We start from the raw sequence: 22,520 nt of genomic DNA on the forward strand, positions 1-22,520 counted from the left end.
TCCAGCAGCCAAACTAGCAAAAACAATAGTGGGGGATGCTGGAAGTTGCAGTTCAGTAGTATCTGGAGGATGGCAGAGTCCGCACTTCTGGGCCTTCTGCATGCCAGTCATGTTTCTCCCCTGGATCATGGCCTGTTCCTTAGGCTGCCACTTTACTCAGAGAAGAGACTAAACCTCCACAACATCTGTAAAGACATACAGATAGCAGTCCTACTCTCTTGAAGTGACTAGGACCCAATGAAATCATTTAGGCAGTATAAGGACTTGTAGGTGCTCAACAGGGTTTCTCCCAGTTCTTTGTGACATGCCACAAGCTGATCCTCCCTCAGTTTTGGTATTACTTGCAGCCCAGGGATTCTTTTTTTTTTTTTAATGAACACACAAAATCTCAAATCTCTTTGAGTCGCAAAACTCAGTGCATGACCCTTTGAAACCTTGTCATTCGGTTCTTGACAGTGTCTTTCCCTAATCTTCCTAGGCAGAACCAGCAAACAGGCAAGTCATCAGCAGGCCCAATAACATGATGCTTGCAACGGTACCAAAAGTATCTCATTGGCAGTTGTGCCACACGTTTGCTCATTTGTTGATGGAGTTGTATTTTTTCAGGAATAAAAAGCTGAAAAGAATACAAAAGTAGTTTGACTTACGATTACTTTTGCCCTTGCTCATCTGTATTTCCCAAGTTCTGCAAAAGAACACCGTTTGCATGCGTGTTTGTGTTCAGTAGTTACTATTTTACAAAGTCCATTCCCTAATACAGATTAAGGAAATCGAATACACATCTTTGGATGTTTCTTCTTCTGATACCCAGGGAGCTTTTAATTATAATCCCTCTTTAGTGAAAAGAGAATCAGAAGGCATGAATTTCCATTTTAAAATGGCTCTGGGCTGGGTGGATGCCAGTCTCTTCATCGTCACCTTCTCCACAAAGCCTAGCAGCGGCACTGTTTTCCCGCAGCTTCCTGTTCTCCTTTGTTTTAGAACTATTGTGTGCAAACATTTGGGCTAATTTTGCACTTTGTGATTCAGTAGCTTGATTATTAAAAGAAGCCAGCTTGAGGCCATTCCAGCTTTATGATGCATCTCTGCTTAGACGGACAGGCGAATGAACACAGGAGGGCACTCTTTTTCAGTGACTTGCTATGCAGAGGGAAGAAAACAACAGGCTGCGGGAACAAAGGAAGCCATGCTACAACTCTGTTAAAAAGGGATAATTTTGTTAGCCATTGGTTACAAAATGAAGAGCAATCAATTAAACCTTACTATTGGCTGTCCCCATTGCAGGTTTAAAGGCTTATAATTGTATTGTGGTTGGATGTCCTGAATCACTTTCTTGCTAGTGCTATTCATCCTTCTTTGTTGTCCCTTTGCCTTCCAGATCATCCTTAGGGCTAATCTTTTGGGCTGCAAAATGAGAAACACAGCATTATCATGCACATACAAATTTTATCCACTTCCCCTGTCTTTTGGGTGGTTGTTAAAACATCAAGCTTTGGTGGCCCTCGCTTTTTTTCCTTTAAAAAGTGTATTTGGGCATTGTCTCTGTGCAGTCAAAGTTGTTCTTTGTCAGTGCTCACTGCTGGGTTTAGTTGCACTCCTTGTTTGGTATTGTCATATGAAGTTCAACGACCAGTACGTTTGGAAATATATAGCTGTATCTTTTGAAAGAAAAACCTATATCCTACCTTTCTTCAATAAAAGCAAGACTCATGTCTGTGTGTGTATGCCTTCCAAGCATATTATCTTTGCAGCTTTAAAGAGCCCTGCTTCATCAGACTGAGAACCTGATCCAACTGCCTGTTGCAACTGAGAAGCCCTTAAACAGGGTGTAAAGCATTGTTTCCTACTATGCAAGTGGAGATGTAGACTTTTCCTAAACACGGAGGTTACATTCAGTCAGCATGGCTAATAAAATCTCTTCAGCTTGCCCTTCTGAATTTGAATAGTTCCTAAAAATGAAAAGGCCCCCATCTACAGACTGTGGCAGGCTTCTTTAATCTGGTATTCTCTAGACATGTTGGACTCCTATGGTTGGCAGTTCAGGGCAACCTTATCTGATAACAACTGTGAAGCAGGCAGTGGACTCTTTCATCTGTGGAGATGAACAGTGTTGTTTACAGGGTGTTGTAGTTTTTTCCCTTTCTTGCTCCTCTCACCACATCTGTTTGGCTCTCTCTTTTGAGTGCTTGACATTCTCTTCACTCTCCCTTCTTTGGGGCTGTCACCTTGGGTATGCATCACTCATGCCTTTTTCTAATTCTGCCACCTGTCCCTTTTCTAAGAAATGGTAAGTGCTGTTTCTTGAAAAATAGGTAGACAATTCATTGCCTCCCTCCTTTCTTTTTTCTCCACTGTTCCTTAAATTAAGGGAATGAACCAGATTCTGTACGATCTCATCTGCCAAAAGGACATAGAATGATCTTTCTCCCCACCAGAAGATACATTCTTATTGTCACCAGTATAGTGCTAAGTCTTGTAATGCTGGCATCTCGAGGAGAAGGCTGCAAGTATCTTCTCAGAGCCTGGTATTTTAATCTGGTTTGATGACTAGTTTTGCCAGGGGAAGTTTTCTATTACATGTGTTAATGTGATGACAGCTCCTCTATTTTAGTGCGCATCACACCTTTCTGCAGTTGGTAGAGGGAAGCAGTGACTAAATGTTTTGGGCAGAAGGCAAAAGTAGCAGTGGGAAAATCGCACTAAGAACAGACACACACACACACCCAAGTTGGAAAGGATTCTTTAGGACACTAAGTCCACCCCTCTCAGTGCAGAAATTCAAATTAAAGTGTTCCCTATAAATGGCTATCCAGCCTCTCTTTATTGCATACATCCAGTAAAGGGAAACCAATCATTTCTTCGGATAATTAAATCAGCCAATTTACTATTAAATTGCTCTTACAGCCAAGAGGCTTTTCCTAACATTCCTAACAAATTCAGAATCTGCTTTTGTGTAATTATGGGGGTGCTAGAGAAGAGGTCTTGACTTTCTTCCATGGGACCAGACTTTTAGCAAGATTCATGCTTTGTCAACATAAACTACTTCTTTGGAATGGAGAATATATCTACATTTCTTTGTGTAAGGACTGGAAGCAGCACAGAATGCAAAAATGGTTCACTTCCTTCCTGATTCTTTCAGTTGGACTTCTCAAGCTTCCTTTTGCTGGATGAAAGATGTAAGATTTCCTAAACCTCCTATCTCTCTCCCTCCAATTCCAGTAACTTTCTAAATGAGATAAAGGGGTTAAGGAACTAAAGGCTGTGAGTGCTTGATGAGGTGAAACTTCCATTAGAAATGACTCTTTGTAGATGTTTTTCATCATCCTTTGTGTCTCACTTAATGCAAAGCTGCCCACCTGTAGTGCCAGTGCTTTGATGTAATATTCAATATGGCAGAAAGAAACACTTATTAAATACATGGAAAGAATACTGTTATCTATTTAATGAATTTATAATAAATTGCAATTTGATTTTGTCAAGGACACCCCACTTTTATTAGTATGATTCCTTCTTAACATATCACTTAATGGGCAGGTATGGTGACCAGTCTGAAGAAGACTGCCCTATACCTGTTAGGACTGTGTTGCTCAAAAAGATTTGATTGTGAATATTATACACATAAAAATGTACATTCCACCTTTCACATAAATATGTAGGTATCAATTCAAAGAGAAAGAGAGTGTGTTGCATATATAGATTCTCTCTCTCTCTCTCTCTCCCTCTCCCTCTCCCTCTCCCTCTCCCTCTCCCTCTGTGTATCCAATCAAAATTCTAAAATGTCATGATGAAACATAACCTGGGTATACCAAAAATGTGTTATTTGGGAAAACCTTCCTCTTGTCGACCTATTAATAGAAAATGCCAGCAGCATGATATAACCCTGCTTCATTAAAAACAATTGCACTGTTCTATTTTTCCGGAAGGCTTGGGTTTGAAAGATGGTGTATATATTCTTAAAACAAAAATATGTTTTTAAACATTTTTTTCCTACAGAGCAACTACAGTGGTACCTCAAAGATTAAAAATCATTGCAGATGTTTACCTGCTGCTCTTTTGAAGCTTTTAACAGTACTATGCCTTAACTTTGTATTTGAAGATATGACATTCAGAATTTTAATAACATTGGATTGTTTTGTAACCTGTCTTTTTAATTGAGAACTGAGATATGGAACTGCTTGTGAGATTCACTGAATGAATTGAGGATTATTAAGACAAAGAGGGTGATGTGCTTCACATCTAGCTCAGCTAAAATGTTCATTTGCTTTTGACTTAGTGTTATAGCTTAATATTATATATGAATCATGTCATCATGGTTGGTTGAACAAATCATGATTTTGAAATCCAGTATAGTAATCATGTAAGAATACAGTTGCCATCATGAGTAGGCTTGCTTTTTTTTTTTCCCCCCCAACTAGCAAGAGGTCTGATCTGAAAATTTTCATGAAGTTTGAAGATTGTCACCTGACCTATCCAGTATGTAATCTGGCTATGTACCATTTCATTTTGCTAGTTTGTTAGTTAAGTAACTATTGCAGTTTCTGATGAATGGAATGCTAAAATCACAAAGTTTATGCTTTAATGCCATAATGAGGTTCAAGGTAATAATACTGCTCTTTTCATTGAAGCATATTGAAGCACTGAAGCATGACTCTTGCTGGGGATGTTCTCTGAAAGTGGTTAATTTTCAGATTGGTCTTCAGAAACTTATGCACATGTGCATTTTCCCTCATGCATGCACATGCTTTCCTTTTAAACCTTGTCAGCATTAAAATAAGTAAGCAGAGGCTTATAAAAAAAATCCGCAGACTGTATGGCACTTGGCTCTCCGTGTTAACCTAAGTCCCAAGGACTGAAGTGACCTCAAAGACAACGTGGTTTTGGCCACATCGCACCATTTAAAGGAAGCAGTTGGCAACAAGTGCTGTTTTGAAAAGCTGTTATCCTCCTTGGTTTGAGTGTTGTGGCCACAAGCATTTCAATGGCATGATGTGGCTGGCTGCTGCCTCCCCAGGGCATAGTCTAACTTGATTAGGGACTTGGAGAACAAGTTGGGCAGATACATTAAGAGTGGCAGCAGTGAAAGTGCAGAACACCGGCTCCTACCATCTCATGTAGTTTTCTTCCCCATCCACAGCTGTTGTATGTGTGTCTATGTTTTAATTTTTGTTTTCTATATCTAATCCATTCAACCTGTGTAAGCAGATCTTCACAAACTAACTATTACCATTAGTCAAAACAAATTGCTGAACACTGCAAGTGCTTTCTTCAGGTGGGGACCTGGATGCCACTGTGAAATATCATTTATAATGCTGAAATCCTCATTCTCTGTACTCTCAAATCTTTCAGATTATAATCATTTGATTTCCCAACTGTTTTGGAGTTGTTGTTTTAAACCTGAGACGTGGTCTAGGCATGATGGCCAAACCATAGTTTGGCTATCAAGAGTGCTGGTTGCAGAGCCATGGGTGAAGTTGACAAGAGCAAGATGTCTTTGTGAGCCACTTTTGTCCATGGTCCTCTGGCTCCCTGCCTAATCTTTCCTCCTTCCAAAGGGGAGGTGGAGAAGGAAAGAAAGAAGGGCAGATGGCTGAGCTAAACAATAGGAATCGCTCACTCCCACTTGCTTGTAAACCTCTTCTCTCTGAACTGGAGGGACAAGGTGGGTAAGCAATAAGAGGAAAAGCAATATGGCCAAGCACTGTCAACAGGGGATTCTGTTGAGGAGGAGAGTTGGCAAGTGCTCACTGGTGTTAGATCTTGTGACACTTCACCCCTCTGACAGGTCTGATTCAGTTGCCCACTGGAGCATGGTAACTCGGTTTTCCTGTGATGCATGAACTGGGCAAACTCTGTCTTCCATAAACCATGGGGTTTTTCCCCCCAAAAGGATTTGCATTGGACATTTATAATTTCTTAGATTAAAGAACTCTGTGGAGTATATTTTTAATCTCACCTTTAGCCATAAAAAAAAAATCCATATTGCTTCATGATGTCTGTGAAATTGCGAAAGTGTTTTTGAGGTTGTTCTGGCTTGGCTGTGAGTCAGAAAGCTGGATTTGTTTAATTTTGAGAACTATTTGGTAAGCAAGCAAGCGAAAGAGAAGAGCTATGTTTAGTAGCATCAAGGTTATTTGACTCTGGAATACTGCACAGTATTAAACTAAATTAAAAAGGACACTGCTTGGTTTGGAGATTTAGAATAAGTGCCAGAATCTTTAAAGTAAATTTATTATTTATTTTGATAATCCTATCCAGGCAATTATTGACAAAAATTCTGTACTGCAAGCAAATCCATTGATAGCCATATAATTTAACTTTACAGTAGCATTCCTTCTGATGGCCTTATTCTTTTTGTTTGTTTGTTTGTTTGTTTCCTTTGCCTGCTTTCATTGCAATTAGTTGACGTGATTGATGGGAATGAATCTGGCGTATATTAAGCACTTAACTGGGTCAGTTTAGACCTTGGCATCTAAATTCTCATATTCACACTCAGTTTGACTTTGTCTTGAACTAGATTTACACATACACCATAATGTTGTTTGTTTGATTTTGTCATCCTGTGTGATGCCATTGTGGTTTGCAAACCCTGGCTTATGGCATAGTGTGATGAGTGAACCCAAATGTGGATCTAGTCTGGCATATTTATGTATTGGCAGAAGGAACAACAGAGTTGAACCAACATATATCTTTGTAGTCCAGATACAGTATAATGGAAACATAAGTATTTGTTCCAGAGATGGAATATATATTGTTTTATGATTAGATCTCAGGATGCTTGAAGTGATCCTGCAACTTATTTTTAATATTCCATTAAACCAATGGCATGTCTTAAATCTGAAGTTCTAGCAGATGGGTAGAGGCTTGGTTTCATTACTTACTGTTATATAGAAGACTCTTGGTTCATGAAGCTCTTCTCAAAGCAAAGATTCTGTATCCTGGGAGATCTGCCAAATGTCTATACATTAGACATAAAGGTTGCAGAAGACGTATGTGTGCAATGTCCAATAATGCCCACATTAAATCCTACTAACCATACAGTTCAGTTCTCTGGAATGTTGCTAATGAATTCTGTTATCACTAATACTTGTGAACCTGCTGTCTCTCTCTCCTCTCTCTCACACATCCACCATCCGTCTATACATCTCAGATTAGTGATTATTTGACTGCAGATAGCACTGTGTGAAGCAATGTGGTTCCAGAGTAAAACAGCATCCACAATTGGTGCATTCTTTACTACAAAGTATTTGGTGTGTTACATTTCAGTAGTTTTGGTTATATTTTTATTTTCCTACATAACTGGAGGGAGTGTGGGTAGGAGTTTCTTGATTTCAGTGGTGTCTGTTCTCATAGCCTCACAATAGATTTTATAATTGCTGTATGACTGTGATAACTAATGAAATATGGGGTTTTATTTGACTTCTCTACTTTTTTTTTTTTAATGGAAGAGCAAATGGTAGACTTTCTGTTGTTGAGAAAAGAAGCCGACATTTGCTTTCCAGAGTTTCTTCTTTGTCTTGGAAGAGATGCTTCTTGGCCTCTGTCTGCTTGTGGTTGATACATGACACCCTCCTTGCAAAGCTCTTTGTTTAGTCAGCAAAAATATTAGCCAGACACATTTAGCTTCAGAGGAGCCTTTGGTGGCAGCAAGGCACTGAAACAAATTAGTCGGAGCGAACACTGGATGATGCTATGTGCTGGAAGGACAAGAGGAAGGGAAGGATTCTCAACATAATTCATAAAAGCAGAGGGTGTTTTATAGCAAGTTCTTCCTCCGTCTTCCTCAGTCTACAAGTATTATTAGCAGGGACATCATATAGAACAGGACAGGAACCTTGTTGTTGTTGTTCAGTTGTTAAGTCGTGTCCGACTCTTTGTGACCCCATGAACCATATCGCACCAGGCCTTCCTGTCCTTCACTGCCTCCCTGAGTTTGCTCAGTGTCATGCTCATTGCTTCAGTGATGCTATCTAACCATCTCGTCCTCTGCCGTCCCCTTCTCCTTTTGCCTTCAATCTTTCCCAGCATCAGGATCTTTTCCAAAGAGTCCTCTCTTTGCATTAGGTGACCAAAGTATCTGAGCTTGAGCTTCATTATCAATCCTTCCAATGAGCAATCAGAGTTGATTTCCTTTTAGATTGACTGGTTTAACCTCCTAGCAGTCCAGGGGACTCTTAAGAGTCTTCTCTAGCGCCACAGTTCAAAGGCATCAATTCTTCGGCGCTCAGCCTTCTTTATGGTCCAGCTCTTACAGCCATACACTACTACTGGAAAAACCATAGCTTTGATTATGGGACAGGAACCTAATCAAATGCAATTATTTCCCAGAATGACTTGTACCTTCTATCTTAAACCAGTTTTTGCCAACCCCAGTGATCTTCATTTATTATAGGCTTATGTCAGCTCCTTCCAGCCATTGCCAGTGTTCAGAGCTAATGGGAATCTAAAACTTCTAGAGAGCTGCCAGGCAAGCATCAAAAATATTATTCCAAGTTATACCTGCCTAAGAAAGATCCTTTTCTTTAGAAACAAAAAAGAAGGGGGTTGTGATACACCATTACTCACCTTTCATTCTTTGATATATCTTTTGCCTTGTATCTAAACTGCAAGCCTATAGTCTGGGTCTCTGTTTTTTAAATTTATGTATGGCACTCAGTGGTTTTGGGCATTTTATAAATAATAATTACAAACTTTGGATGTGTGTGATAAATTTGTTGTAGCTGTTATGGGAGGTAAAGTAAGCAAAAAGTATAACCACAGTGATGTTCTTAAAATACACTGTTTTTTGGCAATTTCATCCACATTTTATATGAAGACTTGGTTTTTGTAAATATTTAATTCTATCCCATCCTTTGACCATGAAACTCAGGATAGCATAACGTTCATTCTTCCTCCCCTTATTCATACCATATAAGATAAGTTAGCTGGGAGCTGATGACTGGCTGAAAGTCATCAATGAGTATCATGGCTTAGTGGTGATTTGAACTCACAATTCCTAGACATAGTCTGATTCAACCACCATTCAATTTTTTCCCAATATAGAGCTCTCCAGGTGTGTCACATTACAGCTGCCAAAGTCCTGAGCTATGACCAGCCTGATAGCCTTGCTGGACTTTAATCTCTATATTAAGTCCTTCTCCTCTCAAATTAGCACGTTTGCTTTGATGAATAAGGTAAATGTGTCCCTGTTATCATCTTCCTCTTTTTGAGATGAGCTATGCTCTCTCTCTTTTTTTCATAGCATTTGATTCTTAGTATCTCCATCTCCCTATTTGGTTTTTCATTAGCGAAGCAGGAATAGGCCACCTTTGCGATTCAGTACACTGGTGTAGGCTTTGTTCCCCTCTCCCATCATTGTTCCTTTTCAAGTGATGCATCTTGTTTTTTTCAGACTGTGAATATACATACAGAACACTTATACATTCTCATCCTCAGATGGGAAATACTACAGGCATACAAGAAATGCTAATGTTTCTCAACCATGATACTGTAATGGATTTTGAAAACTCATGAAATTTGTATTAGAGCTACTCACATAGACGTATTGCTGCATAATACTGGGGGCCATGGAGTCAACATTCCTATTTCACTAGATCTGCGACCCAGCCTAGGTAGTTATGGGCATTGTCATGATTTTTTTAACATAAATATTTTGTAACTTTTCTGAAAGGATTTCTAAAACATGCCAGATTGGCACTCTTTTTCTCTTTTTGCTTGCTTGTTATTGTTTTACCTCTAAAAAGAGGAGGGACATGTTTTCCTTGTTGCAGTTTCACTTAATGGATTCTTGGTTCATTTTCTTTTTTTGCATCTGTAAGGACTTTCTTTGTCAGCCCACAGATGACATTAGTTATCCCTTTGAAGGCTCAAGCAGAATTTTTTCTCGATTTAAGAAGGCTCCCTGTGACAAAACTTGGTAATCTTGGGATTAGTTTCATTTCCGTGTTCCTTCTGAGGGAATGTTACAGACAAACACCTCTAAGAACTTCAGTAAATCTCAACTTTTGTGAGATGTGTTGAGTGACTCTACTTTTTTAGAACTCAAAAGAAACAAAGAGATGTTCACTTGATGCTTAAAATGGAACTGAAAATTCATTTTTAGCTCACATGCTCCCACCCACGTGAAGCAAGTAAGGGGTTCTGTATTAACAAATTGATAAAATTTCTCTCTCTGGACCGCACTGGTTTTATAATTATTCTGTGTAGGTAGGAGGGGGCTTGTGAAGCTGAGGTGCGCTCTGGTCTGACCATTAAGGATGGGAAAGAATTACTTTCAGTTTGCACTTTAATGTAATTAACATTTCCATTATGCAAAGTGGAATGCAGTTATGTTTTAATATTTTCCTGGATTCTGTGGCACAGTTTGAAATACATTGAAAAATGTGTATACTGGTGTATGTAAAAAGGGCATGCATTGAGTGAAATAATGTAAAAATGCATTATATTAGAGAAAATTGCATGCAAAAATACACATGTTGTCAGAATTTTATGTAAGCATGTACTGTTAGGAAAAACACACACACAAATGCATAGAAAATTGTCTTTTAAAACAAATTCTCAAAATGAAGCAGAAACCAGAAATAAACCTAAGTAAAATTAAAAACTGGTCAAAAACTAAACTGATATTCATCCATATCTCTGCATTTTGGGGGAAATTTAGGAATAGCACAGTTAAAGAAAAAAAAGCTCTTGCTGTAGCCAGAATAAGAAACAAGAAATTGTTTCTGTTGGAAAAGAATCATGTCAATAAACTTTGTTTTGGAGCAATTGCCATTAAAATTAGACAGCATGACACACAAATCTTATTAATAACATTCAGGAATAGTAATGACAACCATGTTTGAGCTGTTCCCATTGTTCTGTTTCATGCCATCTGTTCATACACCCACAGTGGTGAAGACTTTTTAATCTAAAAATTTTTTAAAAAGGTAATTTACTGGCTGCTCATGCTGTTGCTGGTGGCCTGGAAGTATGAGTTCTTTTCTAATTTCCACTTTGGTTAATTTTTACAGCATTTTAAATAGCTTTGTTAAAGTTAAAATGCCATTCTTGTAGGTAGTGCTTGGTACCATCCAATTATTACTGGTATTTTAGACTTGATAGCAGTGTCAATGCAAGATAATAACTGTTATAAACTCATTTGGAAGAAAATGTACACCATAGGAAACTGTTTACAAAAGGAAGCCCTAGGCTTTGAGAATAATAAGTTCAGGTCTTAGAAAATTCAACTTTAATTAGCTGACTGCTTGTTTTGCAAGTAAAATATAAGAATAGTTGAAAATTTCAACCATTGCATTCTCACTGGGCATTATCCTAAAACATAATGTTTCTACAGCTTGTTCCATTTCATTGTAAATTGCATGGAGGGCAAGTATTTTCTAGCACATATCAGACATGAAATATATGGCTACAGTAGTGAAAACTGAAAGAGTTTGATTTGCACCTTGGTCTGAGAGTCTTTGCTGTGTATTTTTCTACTGTCAGAAAGCCAGTCCAGATGATGGATGGCAGACAGATGCTCAAAAGTGAACTCTAGAAATTGCAAAGACAAACTCCATTGAACTCATCACAGTGCCTTGGTTCTGTCAGCATGACTTTCTCCACTGGACTGAATGGTAGCCATATGGAGGAGCATGTATCGCTAGAGATCCATCAGTAAGCTGCAGCAGCATCAACTTAAGAGAGATATAGCCTCTTCTTTTCCTAACAGTAATGGTTAAGTGCCATACCATCTCTAGTGACATTACAAAAAGAAAAGAATGTATAGGATAAGGCACTATGTGTGTGCCTCTAATATGTTCACATCTAGCTTGCTTTCTATTATTGGTCAAGGGAATGTTACTCTAGCAAATGGAATCCAAAGGAGAGGTAAGCAGTTGAAAGAAAAGGGCTGATTCCACTAAACTGTATTGAGTGAAGGAAAAAATGCTGCCAACAGAGACATAATGAAGAGGGGATTACACTTCCCTTTATTCAGAGATGGATTACCGTAGCCAAGAACAGATTTAGCCTAACTTTTGTGTCTCTGAGTATCCCTTTAAATTGGCTAATATACTTTTTTTTTTTAATGGGAATTAGGACATCATTATGTTAGGGGAGGAAACATCGTCTGTTCCTCTCCTGGTAATGGGATGGCTTCCCTTGACTGCAAATATGGGCAGCTTGTGGCCCTTTGGATTTTTGTTGAACTATAACATCCAGCAGTGTTAGCCAGTTTAGGCGATGGTAAGAGATGCTGGGAGTTGTAGTTCATCAATGTTTGGAAAACCACAGATTCCTTATCACTTATCTATAATGATGCCTTTAGGAAACAATGTATCTCCTTGCATAAAGATGCTTTGCAGCCTCCCACTTCCTCTGATCTCTATATGCTGTGCCCATCATAAAGGCGGACATATAGTTTAAGTTCAAATGTGCCATGTGTTATTTTTAATGTTTTTGCATAGACGTTAGTAAGGGAAAGTGCTATTTATGGAATATGTATTTTGAATTCCCATTTTGATGTCTTCTAGGAATAGGTGGCTTGCAAGAGTTTGTTTTGAAATCAGCCACCTTGTCATCATCTCCGGCTTGTCCACCATTTAATCCACTCAATTTTGAAGCAACACCAATTGTACGAGTTGCTGTTGAGCCAAAACACCCAAGTAAGAATATTCTCTCTTTTATTAGAGGGTATTTCCATTGGAAGCTAGTACATCTCTGAAAAAAATCACAAGGATGAAAAAAAGGTGGGAAAGTACTGGGATAAGGAAGCAGAATGGTTACATTGGGATGTAGGGCATTCATTCTAAAGGATGGTCATGGATTTGATATGACTCTGTACTTAGAATAAAAAAAAATTAATTCCAGATTGTACTTTCCTTTTCTGTAGCTCTCCTGTTATATTGTATGATTCTTTGAAACAAGATACTCTAGCAGTGTATTGTTTGAACATGGTTTTGATTTTCCAGGTGAGATGCCTCAGTTGGTTAAAGGAATGAAGCTTTTAAACCAAGCTGATCCATGTGTACAGATTTTAATCCAAGAGACAGGAGAGCATGTCTTAATTACTGCAGGAGAGGTCCATCTTCAACGCTGTTTGGATGACTTGAAAGAAAGGTGAGCTATGGGGAAAATGAAATGGAAGGAATGAGGAAGACATGCTTATAGTTCAGTTGGCTTTATGCAACATTATTAAGGAATTTAGACTCATAGTAATAGTTTTATGTCTGGGTAGGAATAGAAACCTAAGTTACTCAGGACCCAGGTACTATGACATACAACTGCTCCTCATTTAGTGACTACCTCGCAAATACGCAGGTAATAAAAAATTCATTTTCCAACCAATACATGCATTTACGACCAAATTTCATGTGCCTGACAACGCATGCCAGAGCGAAAGTAACACTGTTGTAGCTGTGTGAGAGAACTTTATCTGAATAAGATAGCAGCAACCAGTGATTTTTGCAGCATCTCTCTCTTGCTCGCCCGTTCTCTCTGTCATGTGTTCACTTTGTAACCATTTCACTTAACAACCTCGTCATTGGAACATAACTCGGTCACTAAACAAGGAGTGGGTATAGTTAGAGAAGTTGGAAAAGAATCTGTCTCCACCAATTCACTTACCTAGCTGTTGCTATAACTAGCTAGTAATGGTTGAGATGATGGAAAATAGATTACCTTCTGACAATAAACAACATCAGGGATGCTGCAGATTCAAAATTGGGTTCACACATAACTATCCTGTATCCTATGAGGTCAGATAGCCAAGTTAGTGGTAATTGCTAGCCTCACGTGCAGTAAAATGAAAAATGCCTCCTTTCTTTGGGCCCATTTTTGTAAAATCGATAATTTTCTTAGAAGGTAGCGCTCTCTGATGGTACAGTGGGTGTTTTGACAGTAAGGCAGGAAAGAAATATTTCAGTAATAATATAATCACCCAGAAACACAATGCTGGGACCCGGTGATAATGAGTGTTAACCTACCAGTGGACTTAAACTGTATCTGCTGTCAGGCCTGACTCTAGCTTTTTGGCTTTCCATAGGTTTGCCCGGATAGAAATCAGTGTATCAAAGCCAATTATCCCATTCCGAGAAACCATAATAAGACCTCCCAAAGTTGATATGGTGAACGAAGAAATAGGAAAGCAGCAGAAAGTTGCTGTCATACACCAGAGTAAGGAGGAGCAGAATAAAATCCCTGAAGGTGTGCAAGTGGATTCAGATGGACTCATAACAATATCAACACCAAACAAATATGCCACTCTTAGCGTACAAGCAACACCACTTCCAGAGGAAGTAACCCAACTGCTTGAGGAAAACAGTGAATTAATTCGAACCATAGAGCTGTTTACCTCTTCTCTTAATGAAGGCAGGAAAACAGAGGAGATGAATCAGAAGACTCTCAACCGGATACAGGAGTTCAAGCAAAAACTAGAACAAAGCCTGCAGGGCCGGAAATGGAGAAATGCTGTTGAAGGAATCTGGTCCTTTGGCCCCCGAAAGTGTGGCCCTAACATCTTACTGAATAGATGCGAGGGCTACAAGAGGTCTATTTGGCAGTGCCTAGAAGGCATCAAGTTGACAAAAGAAGCAAGTCTGTATCGGGATTTTGACAACAGCATAATAAGTGGATTTCAGTTGGCTACACTCTCAGGACCAATGTGTGAAGAACCTCTGATGGGCGTCTGCTTTTCTGTGGAGAAATGGGACATGAGCAGATTTGCTGAGCAGATATCACTTAACAGGCAGGATTTAGACGACGGGAAGGCTACAGAAGAGACAGGAGACCAAGAGGAACCCTCCCCTCTGTCAAGGACCAATACCGAACCTGTTTCTGAAAACGAACTCCAAGATGACGATAGGTGCAACCTAAAATCACTGAACAAGCGCAAAGGGGAGATGTTAAGTGCAGATTGTTATGGCCCTTTCTCTGGCCAGTTGATTGCAACCATGAAGGAAGCGTGCCGCTATGCCATGCAAGTCAAGCCACAGAGGCTTATAGCTGCCATGTACACCTGTGAAATTATGGCGACAGCAGAAGTGCTGGGTAAAGACTAAAAACGTAACCTGTATAAAAGGAGTAGTTGCTGAGAGAGGTTGGGAATTCTGGGAGTTGGTTTGAAAAACACTGGCTTACCAGATCCTTCCCTTCCCTTCCCTTCCCTTCCCTTCCCTTCCCTTCCCTTCCCTTCCCTTCCCTTCCCTTCCCTTCCCTTCCCTTCCCTTCCCTTCCCTTCCCTTCCCTTCCCTTCCCTTCCCTTCCCTTCCCTTCCCTTCCCTTCCCTTCCCTTCCCTTCCCTTCCTTCAGTGTGTAGGCTCACAACAAAGCTTATTAGTCACTTAAGTGAACACTTTTTTCTATATGCTTATCCATTCCTGATTCTTAAGATCTTCAGGTTGACACAAATACATTCTTGTTGTTGTTATCATTAATCTTCCCAAGAACCAACATTTCCTGAGCAGATTACCTAGCTATTTAAAATATTAAAACTGAAAAATAATTTAATAGTGACAATGTCTAGTTAAGCATTCCCCAACCTGGTTCCCTTCAAATATTTTGGACTATAGTGCCTAGAATTCTCAGGAAATGACTGACCAGCAGTTGAACAGATCTGGATGGTGCCCAATTTAATTAATTAATGAATTCGATTTGGTATAGCTGCCCACTCCAAAAAGCAATTGGGGAAGGTTGATCTATAATGTAGGTTTGAATAGGTACCTTAGTATGTGAGTTATTTTTATTTAACGTCCCAAATGCCTTAACCTTTGTGTTATTGCTAAGATTGCTCCATGAATAGTGTTTGCTCCAACCTTGAGCTTCAATTCCCCCTTCCTCCTTTCTCCTTTTGAAAATCTTTTCTGCATTCTGAATGATAGCTTGCCACTAATACTATTGCTTGAAACTTCGTCTGCTTCTTTTGCCACGCATATTAATTGGGCTTTCTAATTCGATAACTATATCTCTGAATGGACAAGTTGTAGGTGAGAAGTGCAATGAAATAATAACGCCCCACGCTTTGGCAGGTCGTGTCTATGCCGTCCTATCCAAGCGAGTCGGCCGAGTATTGCAAGAGGAAATGAAGGAAGGGACGGACATATTTATCATCAAGGCGTTGTTGCCGGTAGCAGAGAGCTTTGGTTTTGCTGACGAAATCAGGAAGAGAACAAGCGGTCTGGCCAGTCCGCAGCTGGTGTTCAGTCACTGGGAGGTAAAATTTCTGTTCTGTTCTGTTCCCCCTAAAGAACCAATATGTGATTTCCTATGATTGTATAATAAAGGGGAGAGGGAAGAAGCTGAACTGTGGCCAGGATTTAAAAATTTGCTTTTGGTATCTCCTATTACGTGTTTCAGAATTCTTCTGTCCTGTTTCAGTGAGTTTTACTTGGTGTAGATCATGAGAGTTTCGTGAGCTTGTATTAAAGATCCACTAGTGTCACGCTTTCAGCGGCGACCAGCAACAAGGCAAAAATGTTGCCAACTTCTCCTGGTTATTTGTTTCCATTAAATATAGAAATAAGGCTTTCATTAGGAAAGATTGGTTTCCATTTTCCTCCAGAGATTCATTCCTTTCTTCATACAGTTACCCAATGAAAAGAAAGCAGAATTGAAGTATTTTCTTTCCTTATCTTTCTTTATCTGCTAACGGTAGAACGTAGTCATTTGATGAAATTGATTATCAGTAGATTTAGAACAGAGAAAGGCAATCCTTCGTTATATAAATGAAAATTAGCTTATAGAACTTGCAGCCCCAAGCCTAAGGATGGATTAAAGAAATTTTAAAGGATAATCGTAGAACTTAACAAAAGCTACTATGATAGTTAAAGACATTGTGTGAGATGAGCTGTGTTAGCCAAAATCAGGAGGAGTCTGGTAGCATCTTTTCTGACTTGCAAATTTTGTTAAAAGGTATAAACTGTCATGAGTTACAGCTCCCTTCATCAGATGCTTGGAGTGGCTAAACTGATGTAGAATTTAAATTGGGATAAGGTGGGGGTGGGGAAAGGAAGAGGAAAACAGGTTGATTATGCAGATGGAGGTTACATGTGGGACAGCTTATAAGTGTCTTATCAATTAACAGTTTTAATGTGTTAAAAACACATTGTGTGTGTAGAGATCTTTTGTGATATTTAAGTAGAATCTGTTCTGTTAGTGGATTTCCCAGAACCATTGGGTTATCTATTGATGGATCTCTGAGCTCCTTAAACATAGCTGCTCTTTAGTCAACAAATTAACTAGCCAACAGAAAGAAAAAAAAAGACTTGTCATTTTGATGGGGATGGGGGATGCTTGGTGAAACTACCCTGCTTAAAATATTTCTAAATGCCGAAATAGATACAGTAAATTAAATATTATTTCAGTTTCTGAAGCCTCTTTGTGGGATGATCGTAGCAGTAAAATAAATGGATCTCCTGCATTCCCCCTGTTTTCTATCTCCTGATCATTCTTCTTAAACTGTATTTCTCTCAAATCATGTAATTTACAATCAAGAGGTTTTGAGAGGAAGACATTTTAAGGAACAGAGAAGAATAAAATGACATCCCTTTTCTAAGCTAGTAGTTCATCTGCAATCTATTCTCTTTTTTTGAAGACCTGTATCAAAAAAATACAGACACGGGTACAAAATAATTCTTCTCAGGTAGGTCTGCCTGTACCTCTGACTGTGTTAACAGAGACAATAAAGAATGTCTTGCTAAGTGCCTTGTGCAAGTCTGTGCTTTTATTTTCCTGAGCATGATTTACAAATTCAGGATCTGTCACACTCCTCCTGGCATCAGAATTGATACTCTAATTTAAATCTGCCCCGCTCTTTCTTCTATTTCTACTTGCTTGACTGGCACCAAGGAAAACAATAGCAGGCAGGGTTTATTAAAGATAGGATTGCTGTTTTAGCCATCATCCTTAATGGGTCTGAATACTGCCCCTGACCTCCTTCATAACCACCTTTTGGAATGTTGGTTGAAGCTTCCAGTGGCTACCAATGAATGTAATTGAATTGGAAGGAATAGGAATTTGTTATAACCCGCCAGGAAGCTTTATTTAAGCAAGGTAAAGGCTACAGTTACAAGCCATCCCTGTCTCTAGGGAGTTTTCTCTGCCACTGGTTTCCCCTAACAAAGGGGGGGGGGGCGTCATGATAGCAAATCCAGAACCTATTTAGAGGCAACTGAGGCTGCTTTATAATGTGGGGATTTCAGTCTGCCCACCTGTTTCTTGTCAAATTTTTCATTGCTACATATACCATTTCTAGAATCAAAATATATTTATGATTGTGATTGTATATCACAACATAGTACAATATAGAATAACCGTAAAGTTTAAAACACAGGGCAAAAAACAAGCAACCCCCCCCATAAAATATTGATTAAAATATAACTATCTTAAATGTTTACCTGACATAGCAGTACTAGTAAATTCTATAATGTAAGGCTATTCCTAAAACTACTACTTAGCCCAAAGCCTAAAAATCAGCCAGTCTCTTTTTAAGTTTAAAAGATGATAAAATAAAAATAACTGACTGATAGCTGCCATGGAGAATTCTGTAGCTTTTGTAGCAGTGATTTTTATCACTCCAGTGTTTTTATTTTCATTGTGTCGTGGAAAGCAAATTCAAAGCTAGATATAGATGTAATTCAGGGAAAAGATGGTCTTACCGCAATGCAGTTTGTGTAAGGTTGTAAATTACCAATCTTTCATACAATTATTAATTTTAGCAACTTTAACTATGTCTGTCAAGGTGCATCATGTATGCCTGAAGCTCATTCAGTTGTCTATTTGACAGCAAAATGCTGATGCACATAACTCATCTTGGTCCACTAGTTCTATAATATCAGAATTTAATTTGGGTCCATGATTTAATACCATTTTGATATGGTATAATTTATTATTTCCTGTTACCTGAAAATTTACTTTCTTTAGCTGTTTTCCAACTGGTTGGTTGGTTTAAGTATATTGCCAGCTATCAGTTTTTATTGTGAGCACATTTTTATTCCTATTTTTTATAACCTCGTGTTTTGTAGAGAGCTTTGCTGCTAAAGACAGCTGTTCTTTTCATCAGTTCCTGTAGTGTTTATACCTAGCTGCTATATAGACTTGCTCACAGACTAACAGCAACAGCCTTTACATTATTTTTATGGGAAATTATGTTACAATAGCCCTGGTAGAAAGTGATTGATTGGCTAATATCCTTGGAATTTTTTAAATAACAGTACAATGAAATACATGTTTTCTTTTCACTATTGTGCATTTAGGAGCATATGTAAGATTGGGTGAAAGAGAATTGAATCTAAAACTTTTTTTTGTTAAGATACTTTCAGACATTTCCAGTGATCAGTTCTAGATTTTATGCCAATGGTAGGCTTTCAGTCAGAAGAAGTGGAGTAACGACCCATCTCCTCATATTTTGTATTTTCTTTTTTGTTTATGGGTTTGTGTTTCTTGCTTTCTTTAAACATCTGGTTTCAACAAATCTGGAGTATTTGACTGAGTGACCAGCCAGTGAAATCTAGGGCCAAGATTTCATCAGGCATGAATCTCATTGGGGATTGCATGTGGCAAGGATGAAGTGGACTAATGACATAGCGTACATTGATGCCATATAGATCATAAGGTGGATATGTGTTGTTAAGTCTATCCATGCTTTGGAAAGCTGTTCACGATGGCTATTTTATTTTATTTTATTTTACTATTTCTACCCTCACTTTTTAACACAATAGCAGCTTACAAAGAGAAACATTACTGTAGTTCAGGGAGCTTTTTCTCTCTCAAGAGAGGAAAAAGCTTGGTGAGAGGTAGCTGACCTGGTTTTATAGATACCTGGAGATGGTTTTAATTATCCTTTTTAAAGCAATTTGTTTTACTGCTGTTCCATAGTATGCGCGTTTTGCTTACAATTTTGCTATAACTGTTCTTAACCATGAAGCTGTGGGCAAGATTTAAGGAAGTTTAAAGCTCTCCCCCCCAAAGACATTCCCTATCACTCCCATCATCCCCAGCATGGAAGATCAGTGTCCAGAGATTGGGAGTGATGGGAATAGTAATCCACCACTTTTGGCTAGCACCAGTTTAGGGAAGACTTGGTTAAAGAAAATGTAAGATTATTTTGGCTCCTCCAAGAAAAGACAATGTACAGTGTTGCCAGAAAAGTTGAATTAGAAACAGATACCCTTTAATGCAAAGGTGCAGTCTATTATTTTCATTTTGGCTCACTGCAGTACATATTGGAAGCTAGTAAGTATTTTCAGCGAAAGATGAGCTGGGTCATAAGATTAGGGGTGGTGGAGGGCCATATTCCTTTGCTGTTGTTCCAAGATTAACACAAAAAAAGCTTTTTCCTTAAGTGTTTCTTTTAAGCAGCTACATTTTATAGGTTTGTTCCACACGCCACACTCAATCATTCAGAAACCTCAGCCAACCCTTTTGAAGAAATTCACACTCACTGCATGTGTTTCTTAGAGCTTTCCCTCTGAACCACACAGCCAAGGACAACTTTCCCCAGCCCGTGGCCTCCAGATGTGATCAGACTACAACTCCCAGAATTTCACACTGAGCATTCTGGGAGCTCATTTGTCTGTCTCTTTTTTCATTTGACTGTGTTTTTATACTTCCAGGCTTCAGATGAGTCCTGGCCATGTACAAGGTATGAAACAATACTCAGGGGCAGTAAAATCAAGATAAAATAGTAAAACAAAATAAGCAGTGCCAGCCGATCTAGAAAAGATCAGATTGGGGAAAGCTAGTATGTCAAGCAGAAGCTCTTTTGAGTTGTATTTTCAAATGGAGTCTTTAGATTTTGGTTATTCTCTGGCTACCTGACTGGAGAATTATAATTTTCAGGCTGTTCTTCCTCCCTTTGATTAATGCTCCTCTTTGTACAATTCCCCTTTTCCCAGGTCATTTCGGATGATCCATTTTGGGTACCAACCACCGAGGAGGAGTACTTGCACTTTGGGGAGAAAGCCGATTCCGAGAATCAGGCTCGCAAGTACATGAATGCTGTGAGGAAGCGGAAGGGACTGTATGTAGAAGAGAAAATTGTGGAGCACGCTGAGAAGCAGAGGACTCTCAGCAGAAACAAGTAACTGTCTCTGCTTTTGCTTTTCCCTTAAAAGCAGGCAGATTATCTTCTGTTCCAGAGATTCAGAAAAATCGCCTGGGATGTGCTGAGCTCCATGGCTTTCCTTACACTCTATTGTCTGTGGCTTGAGTTTGAATAAACTGAAGCTTTCTCTTTTCCTTCTGGTGAACTTCCAAACTTTCTGCCTTCTGGAAACACTTTTCACGTCAACTAAGTCAGCCAAGGAATGTCTGCAGATCTGCCACAGAATCTCCACTTAAGCCTAGGGTAGTAGGTCTGCCATCTTTTGTCAGATTAAATCAGGTCAAAAATGGTAACAGATGAAGAAGTACCTTTGATTCATCAACAGAGTTTTAGAAATGTATGATTGTAACTAAAGGGTTGTGTGGTGTTTTTTTTAAAGCAGTTGTTGGTAAGTGCCATCTTAACAGTCATTTGCCCTTGTGTGGAAAGGAGGAAGGATTGCCTCTTCTAAGATGATGCCTGTCAGGCCATGTTTTCATGATCTAAAAAACAAAATATGTTTTTGATGTGGAATTATTTCATCACGTATGCAGATGCATTTATTTATGGAGATATCCAATCCTTCTAATTCAGACATAACACTCAGCACAACCAGTTGATTTCAAACCGTATGAAATCAGCAGCTTTTAAAAGAAGAACAAAATAAGATTAAAAAATGTTACAGAAAGTATCTAATGAAAATAGACAGGTAGCAAATAAACATATTCAAGTATAATGTACATTCCGAGAGAAATGAATGCCTTCCTAAAGAGAAGGGACTTGACCAGTCGGCAGAAAACCATCTGAGTGGGTGCCAACTTAAGTCTTCCAGTATTTAGCAAATTGAATTGACTGAAACTTAGAGTCAGGATGGTGTAATTATTAAGGCCTGGACCTGGTCCAACCTTAGCTTTGAAAACGTACTTGGTGATTTGGTGCCCTTTCAGCCCAGTTTGCTTCCACAAGACTCTTGTAGGAAAAACTTGCAGAAGTATATGTACAGCACCTTAAGCTTCTGGAGGAAAAGCAAGAAATAAATCAAATAGATAAATAGAATAAAACACATACAATCAGTTGATTAACTGTTCAGTCTTTTAAGAAGCTTTACTTGCAGGTCCCATCTTACGTGATTCTTCGTAAGTGTGTACAGAACTGCTGGTTCATTTGAATGAATGGCCGCCATTCTTGAAACATTAGCCAAATGACAGGGTTGCCCTCTGGGAACTGAGATGGCACCTCAAACTCATCCATCTATTAAGGTTAGCAAACTCTCTCCTCTCCATTATTTTTTTTTTCCGTGTTGATACACCCCATAGTTAACTTATCTACCTTTAAAACGTGGCTTTATATGAATGAGTCATAGAACACGACTCTCTTATTTAATAAACTGCAGCCTGATCCAGTTTAGTTACCTGCTTCCTGTGCATTAGATAGAATAGCAGCACAGATCCATATTCAAATAGTT

At 38.9% G+C, this 22,520-nt stretch overlaps 1 protein-coding gene across 4 annotated transcripts in view; it reads left to right on the top strand.

Moving 5' to 3' along the window:
• The window catches only part of EFL1 (elongation factor like GTPase 1), a 51,699-nt gene extending 29,569 nt beyond the window's left edge, over positions 1-22,130 (top strand). For all 4 annotated transcript variants that reach the window (XM_007435961.4, XM_007435960.4, XM_025171663.2 and 1 more), the window contains exons 16-20: positions 12,510-12,641; positions 12,948-13,095; positions 14,021-15,024; positions 16,002-16,186; positions 20,868-22,130. In XM_007435961.4, coding sequence (XP_007436023.1) covers positions 12,510-12,641; positions 12,948-13,095; positions 14,021-15,024; positions 16,002-16,186; positions 20,868-21,056 — 1,658 coding nt within the window. In that variant the 3' untranslated portion in view covers positions 21,057-22,130. The remainder of the gene's footprint in view (positions 1-12,509; positions 12,642-12,947; positions 13,096-14,020; positions 15,025-16,001; positions 16,187-20,867) is intronic.
• The last annotated feature ends 390 nt before the right edge of the window (positions 22,131-22,520 follow it).

Source organism: Python bivittatus, unplaced genomic scaffold, assembly GCF_059951505.1.
Source record: "Python bivittatus isolate LINGU-HERP-01145 unplaced genomic scaffold, Pbiv_v1 ctg000530_np1212, whole genome shotgun sequence".
NCBI lineage: Eukaryota > Metazoa > Chordata > Lepidosauria > Squamata > Pythonidae > Python > Python bivittatus.